The sequence below is a fragment of the Lipophrys pholis genome (genome assembly GCF_963383615.2).
Source record: "Lipophrys pholis genome assembly, chromosome: 20".
NCBI classification, from domain to species: Eukaryota; Metazoa; Chordata; class Actinopteri; order Blenniiformes; family Blenniidae; genus Lipophrys; species Lipophrys pholis.
In genome coordinates, this window is record NC_137648.1 from 13,179,308 (window position 1) to 13,191,346 (window position 12,039).

General features: G+C 43.1%; 1 protein-coding gene across 1 annotated transcript; it reads left to right on the forward strand.

Moving 5' to 3' along the window:
* Positions 1-1,459: 1,459 nt before the first annotated feature.
* On the forward strand, positions 1,460-10,907 carry LOC308125919 (uncharacterized protein; the record flags this gene model as incomplete). Its single annotated transcript, XM_080489960.1, has 7 exons — positions 1,460-1,605; positions 2,915-3,569; positions 3,982-4,123; positions 4,522-5,955; positions 6,835-7,002; positions 7,771-8,224; positions 9,758-10,907. Exons 2-7 carry the CDS (start codon positions 2,928-2,930, stop codon positions 10,905-10,907), a joined length of 3,990 nt encoding a protein of 1,329 aa, XP_080346086.1. The 5' UTR covers positions 1,460-1,605; positions 2,915-2,927.
* Positions 10,908-12,039: the final 1,132 nt, after the last annotated feature.

The window sequence follows — 12,039 nt, forward strand, 5'->3', positions numbered from 1 at the left end:
TTTGTGATAATTCGGTGCCGCGAAAGGTTACGTGACAAATGGCGCTTTAGACATTTGTTGCTTCTACCTGTCATGCCGTGAGCGCAGAGCCTCGGCTCGCGCCTATTTTCAGTTTGATTCGGGCGTGTTTGGCAGGATCGGCGCGGCTCTATCAGCGTGACAAGCCAAGTCTTTTTTTTTTTTTTGGACCCTCCGTTCTTCAACATTTGCTTCTCTTATCTTTGCATTTGAGGGTTGGAATGAGGGGCATGCAGGCTTCGGGCCTACCTGTTTACGCAGAGGGCTTCCTCCATTGTTCCCTGCACCCCCCCTCCCAGCTTCCTTTCAAGGATTTTTCACATTTTTGCGCTGGCTGTTGTTTTGGGAACAGGTCGTGTGGGCCTGGGATCATGGGAGCCTCCTGCTGCATTCCTCAGTCTCTGTCTGGTTGGGCTCACCAGGAATTCTTTCCTACAGCACATATCGTCTGTTTTTGTACACACCTGAAATATATTTGCGGCAGTAAACTAAACAGTATGTCAGGGTGTCATCGCTTCATCCTTTTATACGGAGCTGAAACCTGATAACTTTTGTATATTCCTGTGATTCCTTCACTTCAGCCCCAGGGTTACTGTGGAATGAAGTCATCCTTCAAACAATAATCCCTTTCACTACGGAAATAGACTTACTTCAGTCCAGTTCTGGTGCCTGTTATGTAACTCATGATAGTTGATGGTTAAGGATATATGTGTGCGGCTAATGCCCCAGTAATAGGGTTCAAACTAATCTACTGAAGTCCACTACCCTTCTAAACTTCAGTGTCCCTATTTGACAAGCACTAGATGTATATTTTTACTGGGACTAAAAAAGGTTGTGTTTGCTATTATGAGAACTTTATTTTTAACTCCCATATGAAACTACATATGCAGGTCGATTGCACAGAGTTCAAGCAAATGTACAAGGACCAAACTAATCTCCGACAAAAATAAAATAGTAATCTGTTTCCTGTTAATTTGGAGGTAAAAAGGTGAATGAAAACAAGAGCTCCACCTCTAGGGTCCTGATAATGAACAGCCCCTTAATCCTCATTACCTTAAGAGGCCCATGAGATTACAATCCTGCACGAACACTACAAGTGAATGCCAGTTTACCATCTGCTGCAATCGGTGGAAAACACTCCAACAGTTTAGTTTGTGCTTCATGAGCGAAAGATCGTATGAAAAAAAAATCCAAGGAAGTTTTGACAACAGTTTCAATTATCGTAAGATTTTTGTAGAATTATTCAGTACCGCTGCTGTTTTCCCATACTAAAATACATATTACATACCGGTATTTGTAGCCTAATTCAACATAAGTATATATATTAAATTGTTTAAAATCTTCAATGTGTTGTGACAGCCCTGCATGCATCTGTGTGACACACCTTATGGAAGAGGATTTCCAAGCGTTGCACTTGCAGTGGAGATTAACTCTGAGCAAAGATTAAGCAAATTAAGCACGATGGAGTCTCCTGAAATATACCGTTGCTGTGCAGTTCGCTCAACAGCAGTCATGATGTCGAGCGCTGGATAACATTTCATGGATTTCTTTTCAGAACATTTAGGAGTTTCTCGATGCCACAAAAAGGTGAGTCGTCTTTGAATTCGCTGTCGAAAATGTTGTTGCTGACGGTGTAGCTGCAGTTGAACCGCTACCTGCAGGTATAATATCTGTGTGTGAGTGAGCGTCAAATGAACCATTGAACCTTATTGGGTTGTTGATTGATTTGCTGTATTGAAAATGCAAAAAGAGCTCAAATGTTGCTATAACCACGACAATCTCAAGCTAAAGACCTCTTTTCGGTAAAAAAAAAAAAAAGAAAACAAATGTTACACACATCTGAAACAAATTAAATGAAGTATCTTTAATTTATTGTTTTTAACTTCATTTCACAGGTGAAGTTTACAGTAATTCAACTTTTCAGACGTATGACCGGTAACTATTGAAAACAAATGGAGGAAATAATCTGTAATCTCTTAAACTGCATAGCGTAGCCCTCAAGAAATGTGAGACAAATTGATTCATATATTCAAACATATTTAACAGATGAGATTCAGGCATTGGAGAATTTTCTGGCATACTCTTTGGTATCAGTTGTTGTGCACTGCTAAGTTGTTCAAATCCAGGTAATTAGACAAGTGATACTACCCAGGGGACTGCTTTCCCAGAAGTTAGGTCACCTGATGGCTGCAGTCTCACAAGGTAAACACCATATGTTTGCCAGGCATCACTCAGCTGTTAAGATAGATATTTATATATAGTATAGCCTCGAACAAACTCTTATGGTGTTTGTGTGTTAAGCCGACTTGTAAACAAGCAGCAAAAGGAATTTGAAACTTTTCAACTCACAGGAACAAACAACTTTCAAGAAAATAAATCATATCAAGGCGGTTTTGATTTTCAAACTTGGGCCAACGTTCATACTGAATTTTGCCTTTCTTTATTTTGCTTTGAGCTCTGCCGTTTAAATCATCACACTTTCTTTCTTTTTTAAATAGTAGCAGAGGCATTTTATGATGAGATTGACACATGAGTTCCAGATTTAATCCGAGAAGAAAGGTTATGTTTTTTTGAAACGTTGAAAAAAGGCCATGTTAATCAAACATCACAAAGCACACAGGGAGACTCTAAAAGTCAGCAGCCTTCAGCTGACAGAATCAACATGTGGTTATATGACAGAAACCACCCCAAATCTGTGCATTATTGGATGAATACAAATTCAATCAGGTGTACTCCTTTCCCTTGAAATAACACTTTGGAGAAACTGTCTGCGCTATGATATAATAACTAATCAGGAATCTAATTCTACTCTGTAAAGTTGCAAAATACAAGAAAGACAATGCTGTTCTCGCTTGAAGTAAAATATATATTTTTTAAATCTGTTTCCCCAATGCAGCCAGCCGGCAGTGATGAATGAGATGGGGCTTCGGAGGATTCCCCCTGACCATTCGTCAGGGAGCGGACTCACTTTTGGTACACTACGCCACCCGAGCATTGGTGACCCGGTCTTATCAAAGCGGGTCTGCTTCTACAAAAGTGGTGATCCCCAGTTCAACGGCCTGCGCCTCGTCATCAATAACCGCACCTTCAAAACCTTTGACGCTCTTCTCGACAGCCTCTCTAAGAAGGTCCCCCTCGCGTTTGGAGTAAGAAACATCACGACGCCACACGGGGTCCACGCAATCAGGTCTTTGGATGAACTCGAGGATGGAAAATCCTATATCTGCTCTGACAGACGCAAAGTAAAACCCATCAATCTGGCCATGGCCAGGAAAAAGCTACCACCCTGGTACCATGCCAGACCCGTGAGCTCCCGACGTCAGACAGTGCAGCAGGCCAGATTCTTCCCCGGACGGAGTATCCACAAAACACAGCCGGCAGTTTTGCGCACACCAAAAAGGCTTCTGGTGTTTCGCAATGGAGAGCCCGCTGTAAAACAGACTGTGGTGCTTCACAAGAAGACTAAACCCAGCTATGAGTCTATCCTGGAATATATCTCAGAGCTGATGCAGTTCCATGTGGTGAAGTTACACACTCCTGATGGCAAACGTGTGAGTGAGCACTACATTTTGTTCTGTGACACAAAAAAAAAACTGTGTTATACCAGCATAATAAATTATAGTATATTTTAAAAAAGTCTTCCTCTTGTTGCAAAGTTATATTTATCATTATTGAGCCAGACAAGACTTACTCGAATACCCATAAAGGCTTTCTAGGATAATGCACTGTAAGACTTTAAATCATGGACCTGTTGTAGATCCAGTGCTTATTAGTATTGCTGAACTTAAAAAATATATATTTAAACTGGTCATACACATCACACATTCTTATGAATTCATTAATTGACTATACATACATACATCAAACCAAATTATAAATTGCTCTACCCAGAATAATGTTCTAGGGAATCCCAATTCATAGCAATATTTTAAGGAATTGTTGTCCAAATTTGTTCTGCTGCAGGTCGATGGACTCCCAGGCTTGATTTTGTGTTCGGGCACCGTGGTGGCTGTAGGCAGGGAGCCTTTCAAGCCTGCATTCTACAGAGCACTGAAAACACCACCTGCAGCGAGGCGGCACGTCAGACGACAAAAGTCTTTGAACCGTAAGTTTATCTACATATCAAGTTTTTTTCTTTCTTTTATTTAATTGATTGAAAGATTTCACAGACAGTGTCTGTCCAATGGATCTGTATCATTATGACTAATACAAAGCAGCTCTGAGCGGATAAACCTTGGGAAAGCGCTGAGGTAATGATATTGTATGTAATACTGTAGATGACCTATATACACTGTCTGCATGGCCACTGGCTATATGACTGCTCAATGAAAGGAAAAAGTTGAACTACACTTCTAACTGTTGTTTTCTTCTTTTTCATTCTATGTTTTCTGGATGTGCTTCGTGGACTGCCAACTCTCCTTAATATCTTCGTGCAAATCTTGGATTTCTTTTTTTTTTGCCACTATTTTTGCACCTCTTTGGCTCTTTTGACCAACCCAAAAGGCAAAAAGAAGTCACCATCATATGGTTCAGACTTGAGGAATATGTCTCCATCTTCTGAGAGATACATTGTTGATCAGATCCATAACACCATTGCTGGAAGTTCATATGGTTTTCCCAGCAATCCCACCAATTCAATTGAGTTGGAGTCCAATCGAATGCTGGAGTCGGTTGCCGAAACGGAGGAAGACAACGACCTTGGTGAAGGAGTAGAGGGGCGGGCCTGCTCGCTTCCCAATGAAGACGACATTGAGAAGTCTTTTCGGGTGAATCAGGATGGAAGTATGACAGTAGAGATGAGGGTGCGCTTGACGATTAAGGAAGAGGAAACAGTCCATTGGACTACAACTCTGAAACGCTCTTGTGTTGCCAACCAGTTCAATGGCGCCTCTCTGCCAGAACCCGAGCCAATGGAGGGCGTATGCTCGCTCAATTCAACATCACTGGATTTACAAAATTCTATTGAATCTTCTAATGACACAGTCAATAAGGACAAAACAAAAGACAACAATGATGAAGATCCACCATCGCCGAGCAATGAAGCTTTCAGTGAAAGCTGTAACGAAGAAGATGAAATCAAAACCCAAACAGATATGGTCTTTCCAAGGAGAGCTCCAACTCCGGAACACAAACAAATCAGCAAAAAGCAAACTTCTATAGAGAGCATCAAGTCAGTGACAGCCAATGGGATTCAGGAAGACATGGTAGGCTCTTATTCCATCAGAGAACAAACTGAAAATGGAAGAATGACAGAACAATATTGCATGGTGAAGCAGAGTAGCAGTAGACCAGTGCCCAAACCGAGGCGACTCGGCTCCGTGGAACAGTACAGTAGAAATGTGTCTCGATTCACGTCAGAGGGGATGAGCGAAGTCTCACAGATTGAATCCAGTGGAGAGGAGGTCACTGAAACTGTCTTGCACATTTATGAACAGCAGACTTGCCAAGACAATTTCCTGGCCAATATTTGCGCACCCTATATGTCTGCTTCTGAAACTACCTTTGGCAGGCCCACTACTTCAGAAACTGGACGTCTTTCCTGCAGCAATGAATGTGATCCAGAGATGTGTAGACCCTCAACTGCCTCTGAATCCATTAGCATCTGGAGGACTGAGAGCATGTCAGTAACGTCAGAGTTAAAGTCTCTACCACAGGAAAGTGGCGTGAATAAATCTTCAAATGGGCAGAAACAACTCCAGAAGTCCACAAAAGGCCAAGTAAAGGTCCACCAAGGAGAGGCCAATAAAGATAAAAGACTGTCCCCAAAACATAAAGTCATCAACAAACACGTTCGGCGGATTATGACACCAGCCAAAAGACAAAATAAGAATCCTGCAGGTGCACCTGAGAGCCAGCAGAAAGCAAAAACTTTCTCTAGTGCTGGATTCATAAAGAGAATCTACGGAAATAAATCAAAATCAGCGAAATCCTTGAAAAGTCTTAAAAAGAGACCAATGCAAAATGGTATTAGAAGTGTTTCAAAAAATAGCTTGCCTGATGATACAATAAATAATATTGAAAATCTACCATCAGAAGCACATGGCAGGATGGGTCACTCATCCTCTGAGCTAAGCCAACCACGAGGAGTACTGATCAGGCAAACATCAATGCATATGGAGAAAAAGAACGAAAACACGTCCTATAATAGTAAAGCAGGCAGCACACAGCCTGCTTTAGGCTCTACCAGCAATTACACCAAAGAATATGTGGAGAACTGGCTGGAGAAAGCTCAACTCAACCAACAAAACACTGGATGTGGAGTGTCTGAAAACAAAATAGACTTGATCACTGAGGCAGAGGAGGTCAACTGTTCTGTGGAGGCACTGAAAACAGAAACACACCAAGCTTGTGAACCGCTACCAGGTAATGTGCTGAGAACATCTGTCAAACTTAAAGTCCAGTCATTTGAAAAGAAATCCTCAAGTTCAGCAGTGGAGAGAACGGCTGCTAATATGGCTCTGAACCATGCAAAACCTATAGATACTGACAACAGCAGGAGTTTACTTCAGACACAAACGGAAGACACAAAGCCTCCTCCATTGAATGATATCGTTCCTGAAACGGTATTTGAAAGTGAAAAGGAAAATAAATCAAATCCTGTCAAAATCTTATTTCAAAACGCCTCACCGTCCAATTCTCTGTCCATGGATCTACCGCCACCACCTTCATCTGCTGAAATTGCAGCGCTATCAAACCCGGAATATTTCATGAAGGATGTTTTATCAGCGGCCAGCAGCCCATTATACAGACTGTCATCATCAAGAACAGATACTCATTCAGCATCAGTCAGTTCTGACGAGGTCCTTTCACCCAAAGACCATGAAACAGAAATCACAGCATCGGTTCAGGCCGATATTCCCTCCGACCAACAAGAAACTCCATTACCAAGAGTTCCATCTATTAAAAGAGCTCCTTTACTCAGTAATCTGTCTTTTGAAAGGAAAATGTCTCTCAGAAAGGCCAGTCTGGATAAACACACTTTAAGTAGCGATGAACACACATTATCTACCACAGTCAACACAACGAGTGGTGATGTTCCACTGACAAAGACTGAACAACTAGTCAATACATTACCAGAAGAGACGCAGCAGACAATCTCAGATCTGATCAGCACTCAGTCATGCTGTACGTCTGTGTCCCCCACTAGTTTAACATCAGAAGAGAGGCTGTCATCAGCCAGCATCTCATCAAGTGAGAATTTAGTGTCACGCAGTCTCCCTTTGAAAGAAGCAAAAAATCTAAAAGGGGGGTCTTCACCCAAGACACCAGTGAAAAAAGTAAAGCTCATGAGCAGTCCGTCTCCTGAGAGAAAACTGCTGAACAAGAAGTCTGCTGTTGAGCTTCTGAATAGCTCTCCAAAGTTTTCACCAGTGCAAAGTCGCCCATCAAAAAACATGCCTCCAGATGTTGGAATACAGCGAAGTGCGACACCAAATGCCAGCCCCTCTGCTGAGAGGAAACAGAAGCTTTATAAACCAAAACAGCCGAGGAGACTCTCTCCATATTCTCAGTCTCTGGATGTGGCGTCGCCACCTGTCAGACACAAGTCAAGTAAGAAGTTGCTCCTCAGAAATCTGTCCTTAGAAAGCCCAGCGGAGGCAGCAAATAAGAAGCAGAAGAAAGTTTTACCAGCAAGAACAAACGAACAATCAGTAAAATCCACTGCTGAATTGAATAAAGCATTGATGAGTGATACACCGATCCCACTGGAAGCTGATCAGAGGGGAAACCAGGCTGCTCCTGTGGTTGCAGATAAAGAAAACTCAATGAGAGTCAGGCAAACAGTCCCACAATCATTAACCACTGCAAATCAGCTGAATATGAAACCTGTCCTTGAGAAGATTTGCTACTCAATCAAGTCAATCAGACAAATCACACAGAGCAAACGTCCATCATGTCTGGAAAAGTCTAACAGCCTGCCTGACTTCTCCTCTCACGTGGCCTCTACTTTTGGATCCTCGTCTAAAGCTCTTCTTGCTTTCTTGTCTGTCATGACCCTAAAGGAAGGAATAACCGGCCTAAACATGGACGAGCTGAATACCAATAATGTTAGCTGTGCAGAGGCCTTAAAAATGATCGATTCTCTCACTGAAATAGCCAACATCGAGGATTCCCACACACTGAAAACTAGTTTGGCAGATTTACAACAATCGACGTCCAAACAGCTCCTGCAGAGCTGGAAGGGCTTCCAGGAGCTCAGTGACAGGTGCAAAAGTCGCAGCTCAACAGCAAACAATTCAGAGCCAGAGCTCGTGACTTCAGCTAGTCCTGACCAAGACTGTGACTTTGAGGAAAGTGTTATAGATGAACTCATGGAAGGTCTTGACATCCCCGAGAACCTAAAAGTAGAGTTGGCATCTCTTTCAGTGGGTGCAAAGAGTGAAAATGCGGATCAAATATCTGAAAGTTCTATCAAAGAAAACTGTGAGGATTACTTGAGCCAACTTTCCACTGAAGATGCTATTAATGCTCCCCGGGGGGATGAAGTGAATGTGGACGTGAGGTCCATTATCAAGAAATTCACACACATTACCCAGCCAGAACAGTCTTCAATAGGAAGCATTGACCTGACAGAAAAGTGCAAAACAGTTGATCAGTCAACTAAAGACATTGACTCTCGACAGAATACGAGCAAATGTCCACGAGAAGAGCTAAGTCCTGGAGGAAAGCAATGTCACAGTAAATCTTTTGTACAAGAGAATTCACAGTCATGTAGAGATGTGGTTAATCAAGAAGATCAGGACAAGCCCGAAGAAAGCTTATCACAAAAAGATAGCTGTAGGAAAAGTGCATCTATTCCAGACACACATGAGAGGAACAGGACAGAGGAGGTTGAAACAGAAGGCAAAGACATCCCGATCTCTGAAAGTCAATCTGAGGACGATGAAGGCAAACAGGCGAGTCCATGCCAATATGTGGAAGTGAGTCCAGGAGGGAAGAACACAGTTTCCAGTTCAGATAGTGAGAATCAGCTTACAGCGGGAGTCGAGTGCAACATCGCAGACAAGGAACCGCAAAAGCTCAGCATGGGACAGAACGTTAGTGTTGAGGACAGTACAGAAACCTCGGATGATGTGGAAGAGCCGTCGTCAGACGAGGAGCAGCCAGAGGATGAATTTAAACAGCTGCAGGTGATTGTTGAGGAAACATCTTCTGGCATCGAGGAGGAGGAAGAGGAGGAGGAACATGTCTATGTTCCGCCACAAAATAGAGCGCAGACAACCAAATTTAATAAGTTGGAGGCTCTGAATGAAGAAACAGAAGAAGACAACGTTGGTTCAGGAGATGAATATAAAACATACATTTGTCAAGAGTCTAAAAGTATCGGCGGTAACGATGAAAGCATTTTATTAGAAAAAGATTACTCATGTACAAGAAATGACAGAGAAACAAAGAGCTTTAAGTTCTACACGGATGATGATAGTGGTAATGATCACAGAAGCTGCGAGGAACATGCAGACGAGGACCGACCGAAGCTCAAATATGAACAATTCAGCTGTTCAATGGAAGAAGAGCTGAGCTACGAGGACAGAGAGTCCAGCTCAGACGAAGAGAAAGTCAATATGAGCCACAAGCAGGAACGTGCTGCGACTGAAAAACAGTCTGATATCATAAAATGTGAAATTACAATGGAAAATGAAATGACAATACAGTCCGTAGCAGAGAGAGTGATCTTACTGGAGCAACAAGTTGCTGATTCTCAGAAAAGGAACTTTTCCACAAGAGGATGTGCCAGCAGACACTGCTCACAAAGAAATGCCCCTCTTGAGTCGGAGGAGGAATCGTCATCTGAATCGCCCACGTCTCTTCACGTTTTCTGCACCCGATCGGCTCCCCAGTCCTCGTTGTCCTTCAGCTACGAGTCCGGTGGCGTCGTCACCACAGAGCCCGAGGGCAGGGTGAGATCCATCAGGGAGATGTTCTTAGCGAAGAGCATCACAGACGTCCAACCGAGACGAGTCCCGAGCCCACAGGCCTCAGAGCTGCTGGACAACAGAGGCGAGACCTCGGTTAGCGGCGGCTATCAGACCCAGACGTCAAGCGAGCTGTCCACCGGCGAAGACGACTCAGCACGCCAATCCATCGCGAAAGGCTTTGTGAGGAGAACAATCGAACGGCTTTATGGCAAGAAAGATGCTTGCCCGGATGAGGAAGCGGGCGAAAGACCTCCTTCGGCGCCAAAGCAGAAAAACAAAGACCATTCAAGCATTTTCTCTTCCTTCCAAACGGCTCGATCCAAAGCCATGTCTGAATTATCTTACTTTAACTCCACCAACGCTTTGGACAATCTGACAGAAGCGACCAGATGCATTGCTTTTAACGCTCAGGTTGGGCCCGGGGACAGTGTTCCTATAGATAATGGCCGATGGCTCCTCAGAGAAAACACACTCATCAGAAAGTCCATTTCTGATCCAGTTGGGATCAACAAAACCTTCTCAAACGCTCCCGAGGGGGAGAAAGTATGCGAAGGCACAGAGGAGTACACTCCATATTCACTCTTCAGTACCAAGAGCGAACTGGAAGACAAGGCAAAGTCTTTTTCCAGGAAGTGCACCTACTTTTCTCTGCCCCACTGCAGTGACTCTGACGCCTGCCCGGACGAAGTGAGTAAAGGCAGCCTGAACGGTGACGCCGTCCTGGAGGAGAAGGACGACTCAGAAGACGGCAAAACGTGGGCGGAGAAGAATGGCAAGCTTCCCAGCTTTGGTCTTACCGACTATAAGATGATGGACAACAAAGTGCACCCGCTGACAGAGCCGGCAGCTGATGCTGAGGTTGTGGTGGTGCAGCCGGGGAAAGGTCAGGGCGCTGTCAACAGGCGGCTCCACGATCCTGACATGTTGGACTTTCTGTATAATTTTTGTGGTCAAAATTGTCCAATCCTATAATGGTGTGTTATTGAATTCAACAACAAAAAAACGGGAAAAAAGAAAAGAAAACTAAAGTAAAATTTATGAGCTACTTTTTTGGGGTGCAGTCAAATATGATCTCTTTGGTGCCTATTTTTGATGTTGCCATAGCCTTGGTGTGACGCACTAAAAAGATGTCACCTCATTTCAGCCAAATATCACATGGGCAACATTTATCTCACAGATGTACAAGCAAATGAATTCATCTTTATTCTAACGTCACATTTTTAAATTCGCCACACTCACACACACACACACACACACACACACACACACACACACACACACACACACACACACACACACACACACACACACACACACACACACACACACACACACACACCAGAGCAGCTCTCTTCTTGGTCTTATCGGTTGCCTGTCCACAGAAGAAGCACCCGGAGCATTACCGTAATCTCCCTTTAAAACCTTTTAAACAGATCAAGTCCTCACAGATGTCAGGCAACAAGGCCAATCCCACCTGCACCGCGTGAACGGGTCACCTTACGAATGGCTTGGATTCAAAATGGTGCTGTTTTCTTACTGTCAACAAGCGACACAACAATATGAAAGTGGTTGTTTGCTGTTTGTAGAAAATATCAGAAAATATTATAGGCACACATTGCATATTGATGTCAATCATGTAAATACGTTTTGTTTTGATTACACGATAATAGCTTGATGTGTATTTATGGTTGTCATTAGGAGACACAGTTTTATGGTTTACAATGTGGCAGCTGACATTTCCATGTTTTCATGTGTAAGAAATAAAAAAAATGTGTTTGCACATATTGCCTTTTTTGTGGTTAGGATTTGTTTGTGATGATAGAGAAGTCGTTTTTTGTACATCAAGGTTTTCTTTTTGGATTTTCAGTGCAGTGGTTTCCAGCCTCCCCTGATTTAGACATCAGACCAAAACCTTTGCACCCCCTGTGATCTCCAGGTTGGGAATCACAGCCCCTGGAGGACCAGTTTAACTTTCTTTTTGTCCGCTGCATGAAGTGAATCCAATAATTTATAAGCAGAATATTAATATATTATCATTTACTATACAAGTGACAGCAGCATTGCTTGAGGGCAAAATGTTTGGTCATTTGAAATATATTTAAGC